The sequence below is a fragment of the Hyperolius riggenbachi genome, chromosome 7, assembly GCF_040937935.1.
Source record: "Hyperolius riggenbachi isolate aHypRig1 chromosome 7, aHypRig1.pri, whole genome shotgun sequence".
NCBI classification, from domain to species: domain Eukaryota; kingdom Metazoa; phylum Chordata; class Amphibia; order Anura; family Hyperoliidae; genus Hyperolius; species Hyperolius riggenbachi.
The window spans coordinates 93,091,323-93,110,025 of NC_090652.1; the positions used below are offsets into that span (position 1 = coordinate 93,091,323).

The 18,703-nt window shown below is 44.1% G+C and overlaps 2 protein-coding genes across 2 annotated transcripts in view; one reads left to right on the plus strand and one right to left on the minus strand.

Moving 5' to 3' along the window:
- The window catches only part of NTHL1 (nth like DNA glycosylase 1), a 39,977-nt gene extending 33,141 nt beyond the window's left edge, over positions 1–6,836 (plus strand). The window contains exon 6 of the mRNA XM_068244341.1: positions 6,521–6,836. Coding sequence (XP_068100442.1) covers positions 6,521–6,647 — 127 coding nt within the window. The 3' untranslated portion in view covers positions 6,648–6,836. The remainder of the gene's footprint in view (positions 1–6,520) is intronic.
- A 2,884-nt stretch (positions 6,837–9,720) lies between these two features.
- NHERF2 (NHERF family PDZ scaffold protein 2) overlaps positions 9,721–18,703 on the minus strand; it is a 138,570-nt gene continuing 129,587 nt past the window's right edge. The window contains exons 5-6 of the mRNA XM_068247297.1: positions 11,631–11,768; positions 9,721–9,824 (exon numbers count right to left, since the gene is read on the minus strand). Of these exons, the coding sequence (XP_068103398.1) occupies positions 9,721–9,824; positions 11,631–11,768 (242 nt within the window). The remainder of the gene's footprint in view (positions 9,825–11,630; positions 11,769–18,703) is intronic.

The following is an 18,703-nucleotide window of genomic DNA, read 5'->3' on the forward strand; positions in this document are numbered from 1 at the left end:
ATGCCTACTTTAAACTGGACTATTTTCTTCATCCTTCAAATGGACTGCTCAGCTAACTAAGTAAGAACTTTCTGATTTTATTCCTTTTTATTTTTATGCTCTGTGTTTTATATGTTAATAGGTGTATATAACTGTATGTAATGCATTTGTGTTATTAAACGTTTAAAAATCGTTTAGCGGTTATGACCTGTTGCTGAACATACACAATCGTACCTATTCTCCTGAACTCGCTACCCTGTGTTTAATAGAAGTATACATTTATAACCCGTATGCGGGAACCCGGCCCAGACATAACGATCTGACCCAGATTCTTGCATACTGCTAAGGGTTAATATAGCGTTCTCCAAGTCCTAGTATAATTACAGTAGCGGGCTGTGTAACTCGCTTGGTGGCAGATCTTTGAATTATATGTGTGTGGAGTGATTCGGTTAGTATCAGAACGCTCCCTTCGCGAGTCAGTTCATCAAATTGCGAACGCGGGTTACCCTTCGTGATGAACAAATGACCGTGTAAGAGGATTTCTGACGCTGATCGATTTACCCCATCCGCAGACCGGCCTAGCGGTCTGTGACAATAGCGTTTTGCATTTTGGCCAAAAAGTTGCATTTTGGTCTCATCTGACCAGAGCACCTTCTTCCACATGTTTGCTGTATCCCCCACATGGCTTGTGGCAAACTGCAAGCGGGACTTCTTATGCTTTCTGTTAACAATGCCTTTCTTCTTGCCACTCTTCCATAAAGGCCAACTTTGTACTAGGGTTGCAACGGTATGAAAATTCACGGTATGATAACCGTCAAAAAAAATACCACGGTATGACGGTATTACGGTATACGGTATTACTCAATTATTCTCATTACAATTACCCTTATAAAAATGAGAAAATGTCAAAGTTGAACAAACTCTTCTTTATTAAACCATTAATGGTTAGGGTCCTCCTGTCATGCTTGAAATATTTACTCTTCTACATGTCAAAAAAACAATACCAAAAGTAAATCTCAATCTCTCGTGTCACATGACTGCCTATGGCAGAGAGGGCAGATAGGATTTGTATCAGCTGTAACACAGAAAGAAATTGCTGTTGCATATCTTTGAGCAGAGAGGACGTTTTGAATTCAGGTCCACTTCAAAAATGTTGGTGAAGCATAGTGAAAGTTTTATACATAACTGCGGCTTCCTCCAACCCATCATGCACACAGATCCCTCCCAAGCCGCCATCCTCAGCCTTTTCTATCGCTGGTATTGAGTCCGGTAACTTGAGCCAGTCGCGGCCAGTCTGAGCATGCGTAGTGCGTTCTCTACAGCAGAGAATAATACTACGCAGGCGTAGTACTATTTTCTGCCAGAGATGGAGGGAGTGCACTGCGCATGCGTAAAACTGGCCGCGACTGGCCAAAGTTACGGGACTCAGTAACAGCGATAGAAGAGGCTGAGGATGGCAGCGAGGGAGGGATCTGTGCGCATAATGGGTTGGAGGAAGCCGCAGTTATGTATAAAACTTTCACTATGCTGCGTCTCTGGTTTCCTTTAAAGGATACCAGAGCTGAAAAACAAAATGCAAATGGGTGGAGCGGACATGAATTAGGTGAAGTCCTGTGCTAAGCCACTGCGGGCGATTTCATTAAAAAGTAGGGGGACAGAGTAGAACAGGGGGGAGCGTTGGGCATGAGGACACACACACACACACACACACACACACACACACACACACACACACACACACACACACACACACACACACACACACACACACACACACACACACACACACACACACACACACACACACACACACACACACACACACACACACACACACACACACACACACACACACACACACACACACACACACACACCCCTCAGACATCACACAGACACTTCACACCCACATGCCATAGTACGTATACACACTGGCTGCATTCATACAAACACAGCACCTCTCACACAGTAGCACTGCTTACCTGGTGTCGCAAGCTTCAGCTCCCCACGTGCAGTGTGTCTCTCGCTCCTTCTCCCAGGCCAGCGGCATACTCATCATTTTCATGGGGGAGGAGCGCTGGACATTCCTATGAACACTGATCTGTATCAGTGTTTATGTCAGCTCTGCAGTCGGGGGAGGCAGGGGGCTGCATGCATCTAGCAGAAGGGAGAACGGGCTGTAGCCTTTTCTCATTTGCCTATTTATTTTGCAGGAATGACCTGGTGACGCCCCCTCTGCCTTTGTGGTACAGTCCACAATACAAAAAAAAAAACACAAGCAGATACATTGCCGGGAAAATCATTCGCCGTGTGCGCTCCAGCAGTGGCCGCGTCATTACAGGACGCGCATCACCGCCCAGCTCCTGCACTCATATCGGCAAGCCTCCCGCAATCAAGAACAAGCTTTGGGAGCTTGTCTTTGTTAGGAAGGGAGACACAGAGCAGGGCAATGCCGGAGCAGTGGTGGGGATGCGGAAATACAGCAAAAAACGGTATTTCCTAAAAGTGATTACCGTGCATTGTAAAACCGTGATATACCGTAATACCGGTAAATCGCGGCAACCCTACTTTGTACAGTGCATGACTAATAGTTGTCCTATGGACAGAGTCTCCCACCTGAGCTGTAGATCTCTGCAGCTCGTCCAGAGTCACCATGGACCTCTTGACTGCATTTCTGATCAGCGCTCTCCTTGTTCGGCCTGTGAGTTTAGGTGGATGGCCTTGTCTTGGTAGGTTTACAGTTGTGCCATACTCCTTCCATTTCTGAATGATCGCTTGATCAGTGCTCCTTGGGATGTTCAAGGCTTTGGAAATCTTTTTGTAGCCTAAGCCTGCTTTAAATTTCTCAATAACTTGATCCCTGACCTGTCTTGTGTGTTCTTTAGACTTCACGGTGTTGTTGCTCTCAATATTCTCTTAGACAACCTCTGAGGCCGTCACAGAGCAGCTGTATTTGTACTGACATTAGATTACACACAGGTGCACTCTATTTAGTCATTAGCACTCATCAGGCAATGTCTATAGGCAACTGACTGCACTCAGATCAAAGGGGGCCGAATAATTATGCACACACCACTTTGCAGTTATTTATTTGTAAAAAATGTTTGGAATCATGTAGGATTTTAGTTCCACTTCTCACGTGTACACCACTTTGTGTTGGTCTTTCATGTGGAATTCCAATAAAATTGATTCATGTTTGTGGCAGGAATATGAAAAAAATGTGGAAAACTTAAAGGGGGCCGAATACTTTTGCAACCCACTGTATATTTACCGTATTTGCTGCCGTATAAGACACACCTAGGTTTAGAGGGCAAAAACCAGGGGGAAAAAATATACTAAACCTTTGCATCCATGTTCCAGGAGTGTCTTGTAGATGTTCTCCTGCCTCCTCCTGTGTCCCCTTCTGTCCTCCCCACCCCATGTGTGTGTGTCCGATGATGTGATCAGCAGAAGCTGTCACTAGAGGAGCAGTGCGTGAAAGAAGAGGTCCTTGTTCCCTTCGGGAGCAATGGATTAGGTGAGACACGTTGGGGCTACACTCATAATACACGGGGCGTTAGTGGAACAAGACAAACCGGGGGGGTTGGGGTAGTTACAGACACACAGGGGTACAATGCAGGGAGCCCTCCACTTGGCGTTTGTATCGGAAGGCATTCGTAGATTGGGGATTCCCTGAATTCGTCGTATAAGACGCAGTAACTTTTTCTCCCCAGTTTTGGGGGAGAAAAGGTGCGTCTTATACGGCGGCAAATACGGCACTCAGTTTATCCTTCTACTACATAGAACCGGTAAGATTGTCTCATTGATGACCACAATTTAAAGTAAACCTGAGACACGGGGGGAATACTTACCTGGGGCTTCTTCCAGCTTCCTGTAGTCCATCTGGTGCTGTCAGCCTGTTAGCTCTGGTAGTCGTGGACTATTGCGCATGCACAGCCTCGTGCCTCCTCAGTTGCGCATTACCGGGAGCATTCTGCAGTTAGTTAATGCTTGTAACTGCACAGGTGCAGAACGCTCCTGACCATGTTGTCGCGCGGAGGTACATACATAGCTGGGGTCACCCATGCACGGTATTCCCGACTGATCCAAGTTGCAGACTTTACCTAGGCTGGTGGCAAAACGGAAGGAACCAGACAGACCCGAGGAAGCTCACAGACTACAGAAGACTGGAAGAAGCCCCAGGTGAGTATAACCCCTCTTTTTCTCCTTGTGACAGGTTCCCTTTAAAGAGCACCTCAAGCAAAATTAAAACATTACACAAGATGGTTGTTCTTACTTAAATCGTGCTCAAATCTCTAAGATCTTCAAAATTCTCATTTGTACTTTGTGGATTCTTGTCAAATAATTTGCCCCCCCCCCCCCCCCCCCCATTTGCAGCCAGACTTACAGGTGGTTGTGGGAGATGTGATGTAACCTCCCTCCCTCCTCCAGCCTAGTTGCACCAATCAGATATTGTGGCCATTACAGTATAAAGAAGGGTTTTTTCATGAAGTACTCCAGGCGTCCACAAGATGGCAGTGTTGTGGAACCATCACCAGAAAGAATACAGCCAATGTAATGTAAAAACGTTTAATCAACACAATTATGAAAATGTTAACAATGATTATTACTGTTGAGGGCTCATTTCCACTATCGCGAATTCGGATGTGTTTGCTGCATGCAAATTCGCATAGCCAATACAAGTGGATGGGTCTGTTTCCACTTGTCAGGATTTCTGAGCGTTTTAGTCCGCGTGAAAAATCCGCATGGCAGAGCCATCAGAATTTGCATACCGCTATGCGATTCGCATACAATATAATTTAATAGGGAATTCGCATGCGGGTTCGGTATGCGAATTTTCATGCGAATTCGTACGCGAATTCGCATGGAATCAATGGAAAAGCACACAGGCACTGCCATGGTTAAATTCATATACATCGTCATTCATGCAAATGCGAATTCGCATGAAAATTCGCATACGCCGAATGCGAAATTCGCATCCGCATGCAAATTTTTACCGCGGCGATTCTCACCGCACAAGTGGAAACGGGCCCTTAGAGATGTTTTATTGACCCGAGGTACACTTTAAATAGATTTCCTAAACCAAGGTAGATTCCAGTGCACTCCTGTGTCTTCCTAGATTGCTGAAGTTCACACAGCTTACAGATCAAATTACACTTGTGATCAGTTATAGATGAGGGGGGATTAGACAGGCTCTTCTCTCTAAAAACACACTGGCTGCATTTCTCTTTGTATTCCTTGTTTCCTGTGCAAGAGTTCAGATCCACTTTAATTGTGAAGTCCACTATCCAATCTACTCAGCAGGACACACACAGATTCTTAATTCCCAGAGCTCTAGCATACTGTACAGACCATGGCCCCTATTCATTTCACTTTTTCTCCTGAGTTCTTACTAGTGAAATTTTCACACCTTATCAATATAATGCCCTTTAAAGGGAGTCTGAAGCGAAAATTTAAAAAAACCTGATACTTACCTAAGGTGAGGTAAGGCTCTGAGTCCTATAGAGCCTTCCCATTCCTTTCCTGGTCCTGTTGTTCCACCTCTGGTTTCCCCATAAGCAGTCTCTGACCAATGGGTCGGAGACTGCTGACTGCTGCTGCGGTAGGCTACGAAAGTCTTTGAGTACTCCCGAAGACGAGCCGATGCGCATGCGCGAGCACCTGCATTTGTGCATGCGCAATATGGAGCTGCCAGTTCCGAAGCCTTCCGCGGCTGGAGATTTAAAAGGAGGAGCCAGTGCTGTAACGAGGGGACCAGGAGAGGAGAGGGAAGGCTGTATAGGACCCAGAGCCTTCCCTCTTCTTAGGTATGTATCTGTTTTTGTTTTTTATTTCTTGCTTCAGACTTACCTTAAGCAGCCAGAAAGCAAGGGAATACACAAAATAATTTTGCTATTCGTTTTCAGTCCTTTTTTAGCAGTTTTTTAATTTCAAAGTGCTGACAAGTTATTTAAGCCGAAGCTCACATAACTCCCAGGAGAAAGGGCCCCTATTCAATTCACTTTTCTCCAGAGTTTTCTCCCAGGTGATCATTTTTGTCTTTTCTACAAAAGGAAATTTCCAACTTTTAGCAAATTCAAAAAGTACTTAAAAAGTGGATTACAAAAGTAATGTTAATTTTGGCTATGTCCTTTCTTGTTGGGAGCTTGAAAGGTATTTTATTAATAAGGTGTGAAACCATCTCTGGTCAAAAAACTCAGGAGAGAAAGTTAATCGAATATGGCCCATGGCACCTATGCAATTCATTTTTTCTCCTGGGAGATCATTTTTCATTTTCTCTTTGAAATAACTTTTCAGCACTTTGTAATTGAAAAAGTTCCAAAAGTAGGTAAAATAGTACTGTCAAAAATGTTCTGAGTATTTTCTTGCTTGCTGGTGGTTTAAAGGGCATTTTAATGACAAGGTGTAGAAAACTCAGAAGAAAAGGTTAATTGCATGTGGGCCAAGGTCTATATGAGGAGGTGGATTTTGTAGTTCACAGGAAGTGGATGTGAACATTTATCACCGTTCAGCTTGACCATTTCTGTGTTCTTCTGTACAGGGACCTTTGGAGTGAGATTAATTGGCTGTTGGTGGGGTTTGGGCAGCAGGTCTGCCTCCCTGTGGCCCCTCGGTGCTCTGAGTGTCTGATCAAGGACATCTGTCCAGGAGCCAATAAGAAAAAATAGGAGGAATTCGACCAATGAAGGTGGATTGGCAGGAGCTGGATTCATTCCTCTCGGGAAGACAGCAGCTGAACATTTATGACCACAGCTGTTTCCTATAGAATATTTTTGTACTAACATTATGATAAGACTGACATGTCTTTATATGTATATATTTCTATGTGTAATTATAGTGGCTTTTCTATTTATAAATATGGCATTTGTACCTATTTTCTGTGACGTCCTTGGTCCTGAGGGAGGAGCATGTCACCATGAGGGGTGAGAACAATCTTCTCAGTCGATTTGGTGTTGAGGACATCAGTGGTCGCTGTATTACACACTCTACGATCTCGACAGAGGTGCTATCGTTGTCGTCCGCCTTGCAGGGTTTCATCTACCATGTGTATGAGGCTATAGTGTTTGGGCTACTCCATTGATCTGCACCTATAAACCCAGGCAGTCAGAATCAGATTTTATTTGCCAAGTACAGGAATAGGTTTTGACACATACAAGGTCAGTGATGGAACAGTATACTGTAAGTATACACATACACAAGGTATACATAGACAGCATTACAAAATAGAGAAGGGGAATAAAGTGGGTCTGAGTGCTGATTGAGCGGTGCAGTTTATGGCACTCAAAATTTACACTACAACGAAACAGGTGCTATGCAATCTGTCCACAGGGGCTGAGGTGGTACAGTGGGGCATAGATTAGGCAGGGAGGACAAAAGGTTTCATTGTGGGGCCAGGGGGAACCTGGCCAGCAAACAGTAGTGGGCCTGGCAGGCCAGGTGATGGCCTGGCTTCCATGGTGGCTGGGGGGGTCCAGGGCCATTAGAGCTGGTGGTGACCGCGATGCCCTGAGGCTGAGAGTGGCTGGTCCCTGTTGGTACAGCTGGGGCAGCGAGGGTGGGCACAATGCCGGACGCTGGATGGACTGGCTGGGGCCCACAAAGAGACCCTGGCAGGTCCCACACACAATTTGTTGTGGGTGCAGCATATGAGCACAAGCACATATTCACTAATCTTTCATTATGAAATGACTTAGCTGAAGTCTGTAAAATTTTGCAACATAGTGGATAATAACTTGGGTTATATAGTGCAAATTAACTTGTGTTTATGTTAAGCCAGCTTCATAAGACTGGCTGTTGTCTTTATAAGGGAAGGTTCAAGCAAAATAAAAAAATGAGTTTCACTTACCTGGGGCTTCTACCAGCCCCATGCAGCCATCCTGTGCCCTCGTAGTCACTCACTGCTGCTCCAGTCCCCCGCTGGCAGCTTGCCGACCTCGGAGGTCGGCGGGCCGCATTGCGTACATTTTTACGCATTCCCGCTAGTGCAGGAACATCAACACATACATTTTTACGCATTACTGGTTCAATGCGTAATTTTTTACGCATTGAACCAGTAACGCGTAAAAATGTATGTGTTAATATTTCTGCACTAGCGGGAATGCGTAAAAATGTACGCAATGCGGCCCGCCGACCTCCGAGGTCGGCAAGCTGCCAGCGGGGGACTGGAGCAGCAGTGAGTGACTACGAGGGCACAGGATGGCTGCATGGGGCTGGTAGAAGCCCCAGGTAAGTGAAACTCATTTTTTTATTTTGCTTGGACCTTCCCTTTAAAATACATTAAAGAAAAATGGGTACATCTCCACAGGTCCATCTGCAAAGGCGCTGAATTTTGCAGATGGCACAACTATAGCTGGGCCCATACACAAGGAGGATGAGTCTGCTTACAGATGTCTAGTGGGACATCTTTCTTCTTGGTTCGGAAGCAACAACTTGAAGCTTTATTTCTCACGTCTGTGAAAATGACTAGATTTCAGGAAAACATCCACCCAGCCCCCCATAACCTATTTGAACGTTACCCAGGTAGTTTGACTCGACCTCCCATTAAGTGGCAGAGGTGGCTAAGCCTCCCATTACGTGGGAGAGGTGGCTCAGCCTTCTGTGACAAGACAGAGGTGAGTCAGCCTCCCGTGACGTGGCAGTAGTGAGTCAGCCTTCCACGATAGGGTAGTGGTGGCTCAGCCTCCCATGATGCGGCAGTGGTGGCTCAGCCTCCTGCGATGCTGCAGTGGTGAGTCAGCCTCCTGCCATAGGGCAGTGGTGGCTCAGCCTCCCGTGACAAGGCAGTGGTGACTCAGACTCCCTTGACGCGATAGTGGTGGCTCAGCTTCCCGTGACACGTCGGTGATGACTCAGTCTCCCTTGATGGGGTAGTGGTGGCTTAGACTCCCTTGACACAATAGTGGTGGCTTAACCCCTCGTGATGTGGCAGTGGGGGTTCAGTGGCATGACAATGGTGGCTCAGCCTCCCTTGATGAAGCAGTGGTGGCTTAGCCTCCTTTGACACGGCAGTAGTGACTTAACCTCTCGTGATGCGGCAGTGGGGGCTCAGTGACACGGCAGTGGTGAGTCAGCCTCCCTCGACAGGACAGTGGTGATTCAGCCTCCCGCCACACAGCAGTGGTAACTTAGCCTCCTGTGACATAATAGTGGCCCTAGTGACAGCAAGTGGTGGTTAGGCAATCTTCACATGAAACAGTAATATTTACTTTTTTTTTTAAGTGTTTAATAAACACACCTCTATGGGAAAGCCTTTATTATGCACATAGCAGTTTACAATGTATGCTTTTTGTGTGTCATAGATAAATGTTGTCAGATATGTGTCTTATATAATTACAGGCTTAAAAGTACAAAAATATGATTCCAAACAGAGCTACTTATAGGCAGCTTAATGGCTGTGTGCAGTCAGAGGTCTCCAGTCTGTAACAAGATATATATATATATATATAGTCCATAACACGTGCGCATCCTGCAGGCCTCGCATCCGACCACCAGAGGGCAGGGTACACCATCTGTGCAGTCAGTTGTGACCTCTGGAGGAACAGTTCTACAGAGCAGTGTGGTCAACCGTGGCATCCGGATGCATCAGGCACAGCTCTGCCTCTAGTGGTCAGTTTGAATAACACTTTGTAGGAATTTTACATGTCCATTATCAAAAGCAAGTCACTTGATTTCTCCAAAGTGATCGTGGTTGCTGTGATCCAGCCAGTTCCTTCATTGATTAGCAACATGCTAATGTCACATTCACAGCAGCATCAGTTCACAGGCCAGAAGTGAGGATATCACCGGCAAGGCCACAACCCCATAGAGAGAAAGGCTAGCTGCAGGCTCATGTTCCAGCCAGGAGGCTAGAAAGGTAGGAGAGTGATGGGTGGTAAATTCTTTACTTGAATCGTCCAATAATTAAGCTTTTCATTTTTTGTGTAAAGGGAACCTGTAAAAAGACAAATGGTGCTTCTGACTTGTTTTTGATGGTTCAAGTTCAGGGCCATTATCCACATTTACATGTGGTCAGTTGATTTCCTGACCATGCAAACCAGTGGTTCATTACAGCCCAGGAGCCTGAACATTAACAAACAAGTAATAAATGGCAGAATCTATATCCATTCATTTCATATAAATATGTGTACATTGCTAGAAAGTTAGATAGTGATGGAGTTAGGTTTAACAGACACCAATACTTTCCCACAGCCTAACCTCTTTATTGCTGGATGTACAGCTGGCTTTATTGATGAGGGAGGTGGAGATTAAAGTTTTCCTTGCACTTTCTCACACATGGTGAAATAAAGAGTATAGACTGCAGTGATGGATAACCTTGGCACTCCAGCTGTGAAGGAGATACCACAAGTCCAATGCGGCATTGCAATACTCTGACAGCTCTAAGCATAACTTGGGGAGGCAGAGGCATGATGGGATTTGTAGTTTTGTCACAGCTGGAGTGCTAAGGTTAGCCATCACTGGATAGAGATATTTATGGACTGCAATACAACCATAGCCCCACCCATTGGAGAGGGTAAAGGGCTGCTGTACAGGTTAGATTTTTGGCAGAGGCAGCCCAGAGAGGCTGCCTTAGCTGAAAACCATCTAGTGTGGGTATTGGGCTGTTAAGGGTGGCTAGTAACAATTTGGGAAGAGAAAAGAGGAGTATTCAAAGGGAACCTAAAGTGAGAGGTATATGGAGGCCTCCATATATATTTCCTTTTAAGCAATACCAGTTGCCTGGCTATCCTGCTGATCCTCTTGTCTTTAATCCTTTTATGATAGAGCAGCAGGGCTGCCAGGCAACTGGCACTTTTTAAAAGAAAAATAACTATGGCCGTCTCCATATACTTCTTGTTTCAGGTTTCCTCATCCACCTTAAACAAGTATCTATCTCCCAGGAATGATGCGAGATTTGTAAAGTGCTGATGTTACATCTCTTGGAATAATAAGGTGGACTTTGTACCACCATGGGCTTGATTCACAAAGCTGCGATAACTCTTATCACGGTCGCGCTAGCGGTTTGCGCGCACTATAACGCGTGTAGCGGTTTTCACGCGCAATAATGAATTTTCTCATACAAACAGGAATTTTTGTGCGAAAACGACCATGTCTGCGCACAAAAATTTGCGTTTGCGCGCAAAAACGCTAGCGCGACAATGATGAGTTATCACGGCTTTGTGAATCAAGCCCCATGTGTGAAAAGTGACTGAGGAGCTTTAATATCTCTCATTCAAAAGGCAATAAAATCTTCAACACAAGGACAATGCTTGCAATTACCCTCTCTTTTACAGAATATGAAGCAACAGGTCCACTTTATCCTCTGATTCATACTGCTAGGAAACCGCAGCCCCATTTCCAGCTTTTACTCAGTTAACATTGAAAGATGTAATTTTACATGCGATGCAGTGCCAGGCATGGCCAGCAGGGGGCAGTACAGAGATCACACACGGCTCTCCTCATGTTCACAAGTAGGGGGATGATCAATGAGATGCAAATAATACTGATGATGCAGATTTTATGCAAAATTATGAAGTTTTAAAATGCATCAACCAATTGCTGAAGCGGTAGTATCTGATTCATCTATTTTCAAGCCGCATGCATTTACATAAAATTAGCATAAACATTTGAATTATTAGCATCTTATTGACCATAAATAAATCACCCTCTCTTACAATTGGCCATTAGGCTGGACCAGTCATCCTTCTGGTAACCAAGAGTCTCCCTCTTAGCCAACTGACCTGTTTTTAGCAATAATTCACCTTCTTTAAATCTTTCACATACTTCAAAACTCTCTTTTTGTCCCGGATTAACTGAATTTCAATATTACAGGGTTTATAGTCCAAGTGTCTGGTGCAACATTGGTTCTTTTAACATTAGCGGCTTCTGTAGCAACTAGCTTGTGGAAATGTTGCTTACCGGTACATTCATAATAAACATTAATTGTATAGACAAGCCAATAAACTAAGTGCGGCCATGGAGCAGGGATTCACAAGATCTGGTCCTTTCACAAAATGGCTGACATCACGCCAACTGCAGCTTATAATGGCGATTAGACAATCTTAAGACAGAAGTCCTCATTAGAAAACACTGCGCTTTGGGCTTATTTAATAATGCATTGCAGCAATGAGGGCACACAGCTTGCTAACCAATCAGATTTTCAGATCAGGGATTCTGATTGGTTGCTGCGGGTTGATGCATTTTGCCCCATAGAGTTTTTTTGCAACGCTCTGTCTGTTTTCTTTATGACCATTATAAAGAGATAACTTCTCAAGTAGACTTTCCAGACATTTTAGATGCAGGCCAGCTGTTAATCTTAATTTTCATTCTTTTTTTGTTTAACGTACTTTAAAGGCATTATCCATCAAATTGTGTGCAACAGAAATAACATTGTTTATATTTATTTTAAAAAATTGCCCTTTGAATGTGATCAGCACTCCCTAGCTGGCCTACTTTGGCCTAGTCAGCTGGCCTACTCATCTATTTGAAGCACATAACCATAACCACATAAGCACATACACACCTACCAACTATCCACCAAACTTGTCTGTTAAGCCCCATACAATTTTTGTTGTGAAACAAGTTGAAACAACAAAAAAAAGTATTTTGCTATTGTTCAAACAGCTAATACGACGGATAAGAAGTCAATCCAACAGTTGGATATACTTCTTATCAGTCTTGTCAGCTTTTTGAACAATAGCAAAATACTTTTTTTTAGTTGTTTCAACTTGTTTCACAACAGAAGCTTTTGGACAGTTGTGCTGCATAAAAGACCGCTTTTGAGCGTGTGAATGGGGCTTAACAGACAAGTCTGACAGATAGTTGGTAGGTGTGTATGAACCTTAAAGGCCTGTACACACGCTAGATAGGCTGGAACGACGGGTCCGTCAGACCCTCCCACTGGGCGGGCGTTCCAGCGACAGTCCGACGTGTGTACAGTCTGTCTGCAGACTGATAAGGCTGTTTCTGAGCGATCTGCCGGGCGGATCGTTCAGAAATAGCCTTATCAGTCTGCCTGACAGACTGTACACACGCCGGACTGTCGCTGGAACGCCAGCCCAGCGGGAGGGTCTGACGGACCCGTCGTTCCAGCCTATCTAGCGTGTGTACAGGCCTTTATTAGACTGCTTTAATGACAGAACAATGGCTCTGTCCTGCTTGAGAGGCTACTTATTACTGTAAATACAACAGGGGTTGTGAAAATCTCTTCTGAATGTCAGTTTAAACTCCACAACAGTGTTCTCCATAGCAAAAATGCTGTTCTCAGTGATCTTTCACAATCACATCCTGGGACTCCCTCCGATATGCTCATGAATGGGCATCTCCCATGAATCTACATCTTTGAAGCCCAGAGTGTACATCATACTTCTAAGAAAAAAAAATCTTCCATGTACATTCTAGATCCTCCTTTATGCTTTATTTAAAAAAATATGCTTGCAGCAATAGGAATGCAGTGGTTATGACTGCATCAGGGGCCTTGGACCTCAAAGGGCCCACATTAGGCTCTCCTGCAGTAGCTGTATTAGCTATTTATTGGTGCTGTACAGATATTAGCTATTTATTGGTGGCGTACAGATAGTTATAATCTCTATATGTACTTTGAATAGTGGTAATTACTAACAAACCATTCTTTTTTCCCCTTGCTTGCAGTGCTCACAGTGACAAATCACAATCGCTGTACAAATCACTTGCAATAAATTAAACATCGCTTTAAAAATGCCAGAAATGGCTCCAAAAAATACCACAAAAATTGCTACCAATTTGCTCTTTCTAGTGGGTCCCTTTTTTTCACTGTGAAGCTTGCAATTCAGAAGGCCTAGCACAAGCGTAATTACGATTGGAATCGCACAATTTTCATTTCTACAAAAATCAAATAGCAGTAATGGAAAATGCCATTTGTCATTTCTATTTTATAATGAATACTTTTGCGATTCCGATCAAATTGCTTCTAGTGTTTCTCCTTGTGTTCCTCTCATCCAGGAAAAATTGCAATGAAATCACATTGCGTTTGCGATATCCTGATGACATCACCACTGTAACCCCTAGCAGCAGGTGTCAGAATAGTGCAGCCGTAATTATGTCCCAGCACCTTGGGCAGGAAATAGAGATTAACTAGGAAAAGTACAATGATATTGACATATAAAGTGACGCATACATGGTTACAATGTATGTAGCGTATGCATCAGGTTGGAGTTCTGTGAGTTTAGACACTAGATGGTCACCAGGGGGCGCCCTAGATTTATACAAAATAAACAGTCTAGGACTAGGTGAACGTTCCTTTGCTGTTTTGGTGATTATCATGTTTTATTTGGCTAGCTTTTCCCTAATCTCCCTCAAGTGATTAAAACAACATTCCTGTATCAGGCAAAGGCCTTTATCTTTCGTAAGTGGAGCTGTAAAAGCTTATTGGAGAGCTTAATAATCTCTTCATCCAGTTTCATCATGTGTTGTCTTTGAGCGTCAGAGGTGTGTTTCTGCTTTGGAGCTCACAGGCCCACATGCAATTACATTATCCTCCTGAGTTTTCTCATAGGTGATATTTTAATAACTTGTCAATAAAATGCCTTTTAAACCACCAGCAAGCATGAATATATGCAAAATAATTGCTAGTACTTTCTTCACCTCCTTTTTTTTTGTATTTTTTCAATTGTAAAGTGCTGACAAGCTGACAAGAGAAGATGAAAAATTATCTCCTAGAAGAAATCTCAGGAGAAAAAGTTAACTGGATATGGGCCATATACATATTGTAGGGAAGTTAAGGTAATGACTATCTATAAGGTCCTTCAAACATTTCCTATTCATCTTACAAGACTGTTATATGGGAGTGTCAGTTTGCTGCCCATCAATGGATTGGTCCAGGTGTGGAAAATGAACAATAAGCTCCTCCTCTGTGCAGCTATTGGCTCATGCAGCAGGATGGGGAGTGTCCAGGCAGCCTGCACTCCTCTATTGGAGCACAGACTAGTGGCTTGTAAAGAAGTTTAATCATTCATCAGTCAGTTTTGAAAATTGATTGCTGTTAGGGAAACTACAGGAAACAATTCTTAATAACTTAAAACTACATTAGGCCTGTATGTACCGGTATGTTTGTAGTGCCTTTCAATGACAGTGGTGTTTCACCTTAAAGGAAACCTGAAGAAACAAAAAGTGCCCCTAGAGGTTACATACCTCAGGAAGGGGAAGCCTCTGAAATCCTTGTCCTTCTCCGCAGGCCAGTTCCAGCACTGGAATCCCAGAAAAAGAGGTTGCCGACAGCTCACGAAGGTGCACTAGCATGTCCTACTCTGGCTTTGGCAGAAATAGCCGACTGGGTCTGTGCTACTGTACAAGCGGCTCGGCCCTTTCCCCGAAGAAAGCCAAGCAGGTCCGTACTGCTCAGTAGCACGGCCACAATTGGCTATTTACGCCGAAGCCCAAGCAGGACATGGTAAAGTGCCTGCACAGGAAGGCCCAGTGCTGGAATGGCTGACAAGGACGGGGAAGCCTCTTTAGGATTCAGAGGCTTCCCACTCCCAAGGTAAGTATCTCATTGTGGCCTTTGCAAACCTTAACAGGTTCCCTTTAAATCCCTTCAGCAATCCAGGCTGCTCCTATTGCAAAACCTCTCACAGTCAGAAGAGGACCAAATATTCCTCTACTCAAGGACAGAAAGCCAAGCAAGCGGTCGGATTCTGCTTTTCTGTAACTTTTCTCTTCTAAGTGAAACCATCTGCACATCAGTTGGGTAAAACAAGCCAGCAGTTCTGGGCTGCAGTGAGGAATGTGCGACCCCACGAGACTTTGTGACGTGCAGCCCTCAGCCTATTCCACATGAGGCCCCCCCCCCCCCATCATCCTGGAAGAGGATGGAGCCAGAGTCATGAGTGGAGGGTGTAAACATTGCAACTGTAAAATGCTGTCAACAGCAACTTCACTTTCCGAGTTATCACCCGGTTTCCTTGCTGTGGGCTCCAGCTCTCTGCTTCCAGAAATTGGCAATACAAGCTTTAACAGCGAGAGAGACGCACTGTTCATATTCTCTGGAGTCAGTAACATGCGATTATCAAGGAGATATTGTGCAATACCTCCTTCTGTGAGAATATTTCACTGGAATATGCGGTTTAATAGGATTGCCCAATGTTTGATTCAGAACTGCACAAAATGATTAGCAGACAGCAATGCACTTGCATGGCTTCTTCAGTTGGTCAGTGTGCTCATATACCACAGCAGCCCTGTGTATAATCTCTGCTGCCCAGCCAAGCCTAAAGTGCATTGAGGGCAGAACGGTGGCGTAGTGGTTAGTTCTCTTGCCTTGCAGCGCCGGGTCCCCAGTATGAATCCCAGCCAGGGCACTATCTGCGCGGAGTTTGTAATATCCTCCCTATGTTTGCATGGGTTTCCTCCAGGCAATCCCCTGCACGCCAAAAACATACAGATAAGTTGAAAATTGCCCCTAGACTATGATACTGTACATCCATAGACATATGACTATGGTAGGGATTAGATTGGGAGCCCCTGTGAGGGGCAGTCTACTTATGTTGAAATGGGCTCTGATTATTACTAGTGTACTTATAGCATTTTATTTTTCTCCATTTTAAGATAGTGGCAGGTCACCTCCACTATGTAGAGTATATTGATGTTGCATATATTGATGGTAAAGTAGCTACGGTGTATGCTGACCTTTGTGTGACAACTGCTTATAAACTGTCCCCCCTCTCTCCTGCCCACATGCATAGTGGCCCCTGCACATCCTATTCATTGTACAGTTGTACAGAGGCCCCAAAAGTATAAAAGTAGGATAAAAAGTTTTAAAAGAGGAAAATGGGGAAAGTGGTGGACTTACCTTCCCAAAATAGATACAGAAAAATGTTGCTCAATTCAACAAAAGCAATTTATTTACATACTTTGGATAGATGCAACGTGGCGCTAAGCTTGTACTGAGAATGTATGAGTCGATTGTACTCCAATTTTATTGCTTGATGAAGTGGGATGTGCCCACGAAACGCGTTGCATCTATCCGGACTATGTAAATAGATCAGTTTGTTGAATTAAGCAACATTTTTCTGTGGGAGGAAAGTCCACCACTAACCCCCCATTGTTCTCTTTTAAAACATTTTATCCTACTTTTATACTTTTAGCGCCTCTGTACAATAAGTGTGTCCACCCCTGATGGAGGGGACTTTGTTCCCTTTTTTTCCGATCTACAGAGAGTGACTGCTTAATCCTGAGTGAGGACAGGTGTAATACTCCCCACCTGCCTTCAAAGTGGCTGCCTGATAGGGTAACCCAGATTTGTGAGTATAACATTATACTTCTCCTTCTATACCCATAAGTTACAGTGCATACTACACTATAATGGGCTCTCGGTGTTCCCCCTCCTTATATATTAGCACATCCTATTCAGTGCAGCACACACTGAGTGCAGGGACTATAGACTAGCCAAGAGACAGGTTTTACTTACTATAAACTATAGAAGCAACATGCCAGCATCTTATAACTGAACTAAAACCAGTAATGCAAGTCTACAGCATTACAACAACGCCCCAATAAAAAGAAAGAAAAAAGCTACAGCCTTAACTACTTATCTTAGGTTTATATGAAGTGGGCAAAGGATTACAATGTATGCAAGGTTTTTATTGCTGATTAGACTCCTGTTGGAGGATTCTATCCTCACTTCCTGTACAAGTCACATGGTGAATAGGAACAGGAAGTGAACTGAAACCTCGCTCACTTGGGCACAGACAGCCACTGGAAGCAATGTGAGAAAACATTTGAGTGCTTATGAAGATTTAGCTAAGAGCCAACGTTTAAAGTGGAAACTCCACTTTCATTAAAATAATTTCACTTAACTGCAACCATGGTAACAATACTGTGTATACAGTAAAGTTCTATACCTTCAGTGTACAGTACATCCCCTGATTTTCCTCTTACTGCATGAGCAAATAAGTTTTCCAGAGCAGTAAGTAAATTTGGTACTTTTCCGTTAGCCGGGCGCATCCGGCAGGTGGCGCTAATTACATTAAAAGTTCACATTAACACAAAAGTGTTAATGTAACCGCTTGTCGGCAGGTGGCGCTAATAACATGAATACTTGACGTCACTTCAAATGTTAATGTTGCCGAATGTATAGTGTTTGAAGTGGCCGGCTCGCTGTGGCCAAATGTATATTAAAAAAGTGAGTTAATTAAATGACAAATAAGCCGGCAGCAATGTAACAGATCAAGCCGCAGGTTTCGTGTCTCGCTCTTCTCCCCCTTGCCCTCTCTCCTATACAATACTGGCAGCCCTGGGGGGGGCGTCTCCCCAGTCGTTCGTCGCGGCAGGGAATCCTGCTTGTTTTATTGCGACGAACGACTCTGGGGGGACACGCACGTCCCCCCCTAGGGCTGCCAGTGTTGTATACGAGAGAGGGCAAGGGGGTAGGAGAGCGAGACACGAACCCGTCGGCTTGATCAGTTACATTGCTGCCAGCTTATTTGTCATTTAATTAACTCACTTTTTTAATATAATGTGTAAGAGCCTTTACAGAAAGCAGCTGGGTGATCTGACACTTTAGATGAAGACAGACCTTTTTGTTCTTCTTGCACACCTTGACTTCTCATTAAAGCAGGCTGACACACCCATATAGGTTTTTCCTATTAGGAAGACACTACAGCAATTCTTGTACATATTTAGAGAACGTTATCACTACACAAGCCATTCTGTAATGAAACGCCAATACATATCTTTCAATTTATGTCTGCAGATGTTATAACTTTCTAGCATTATT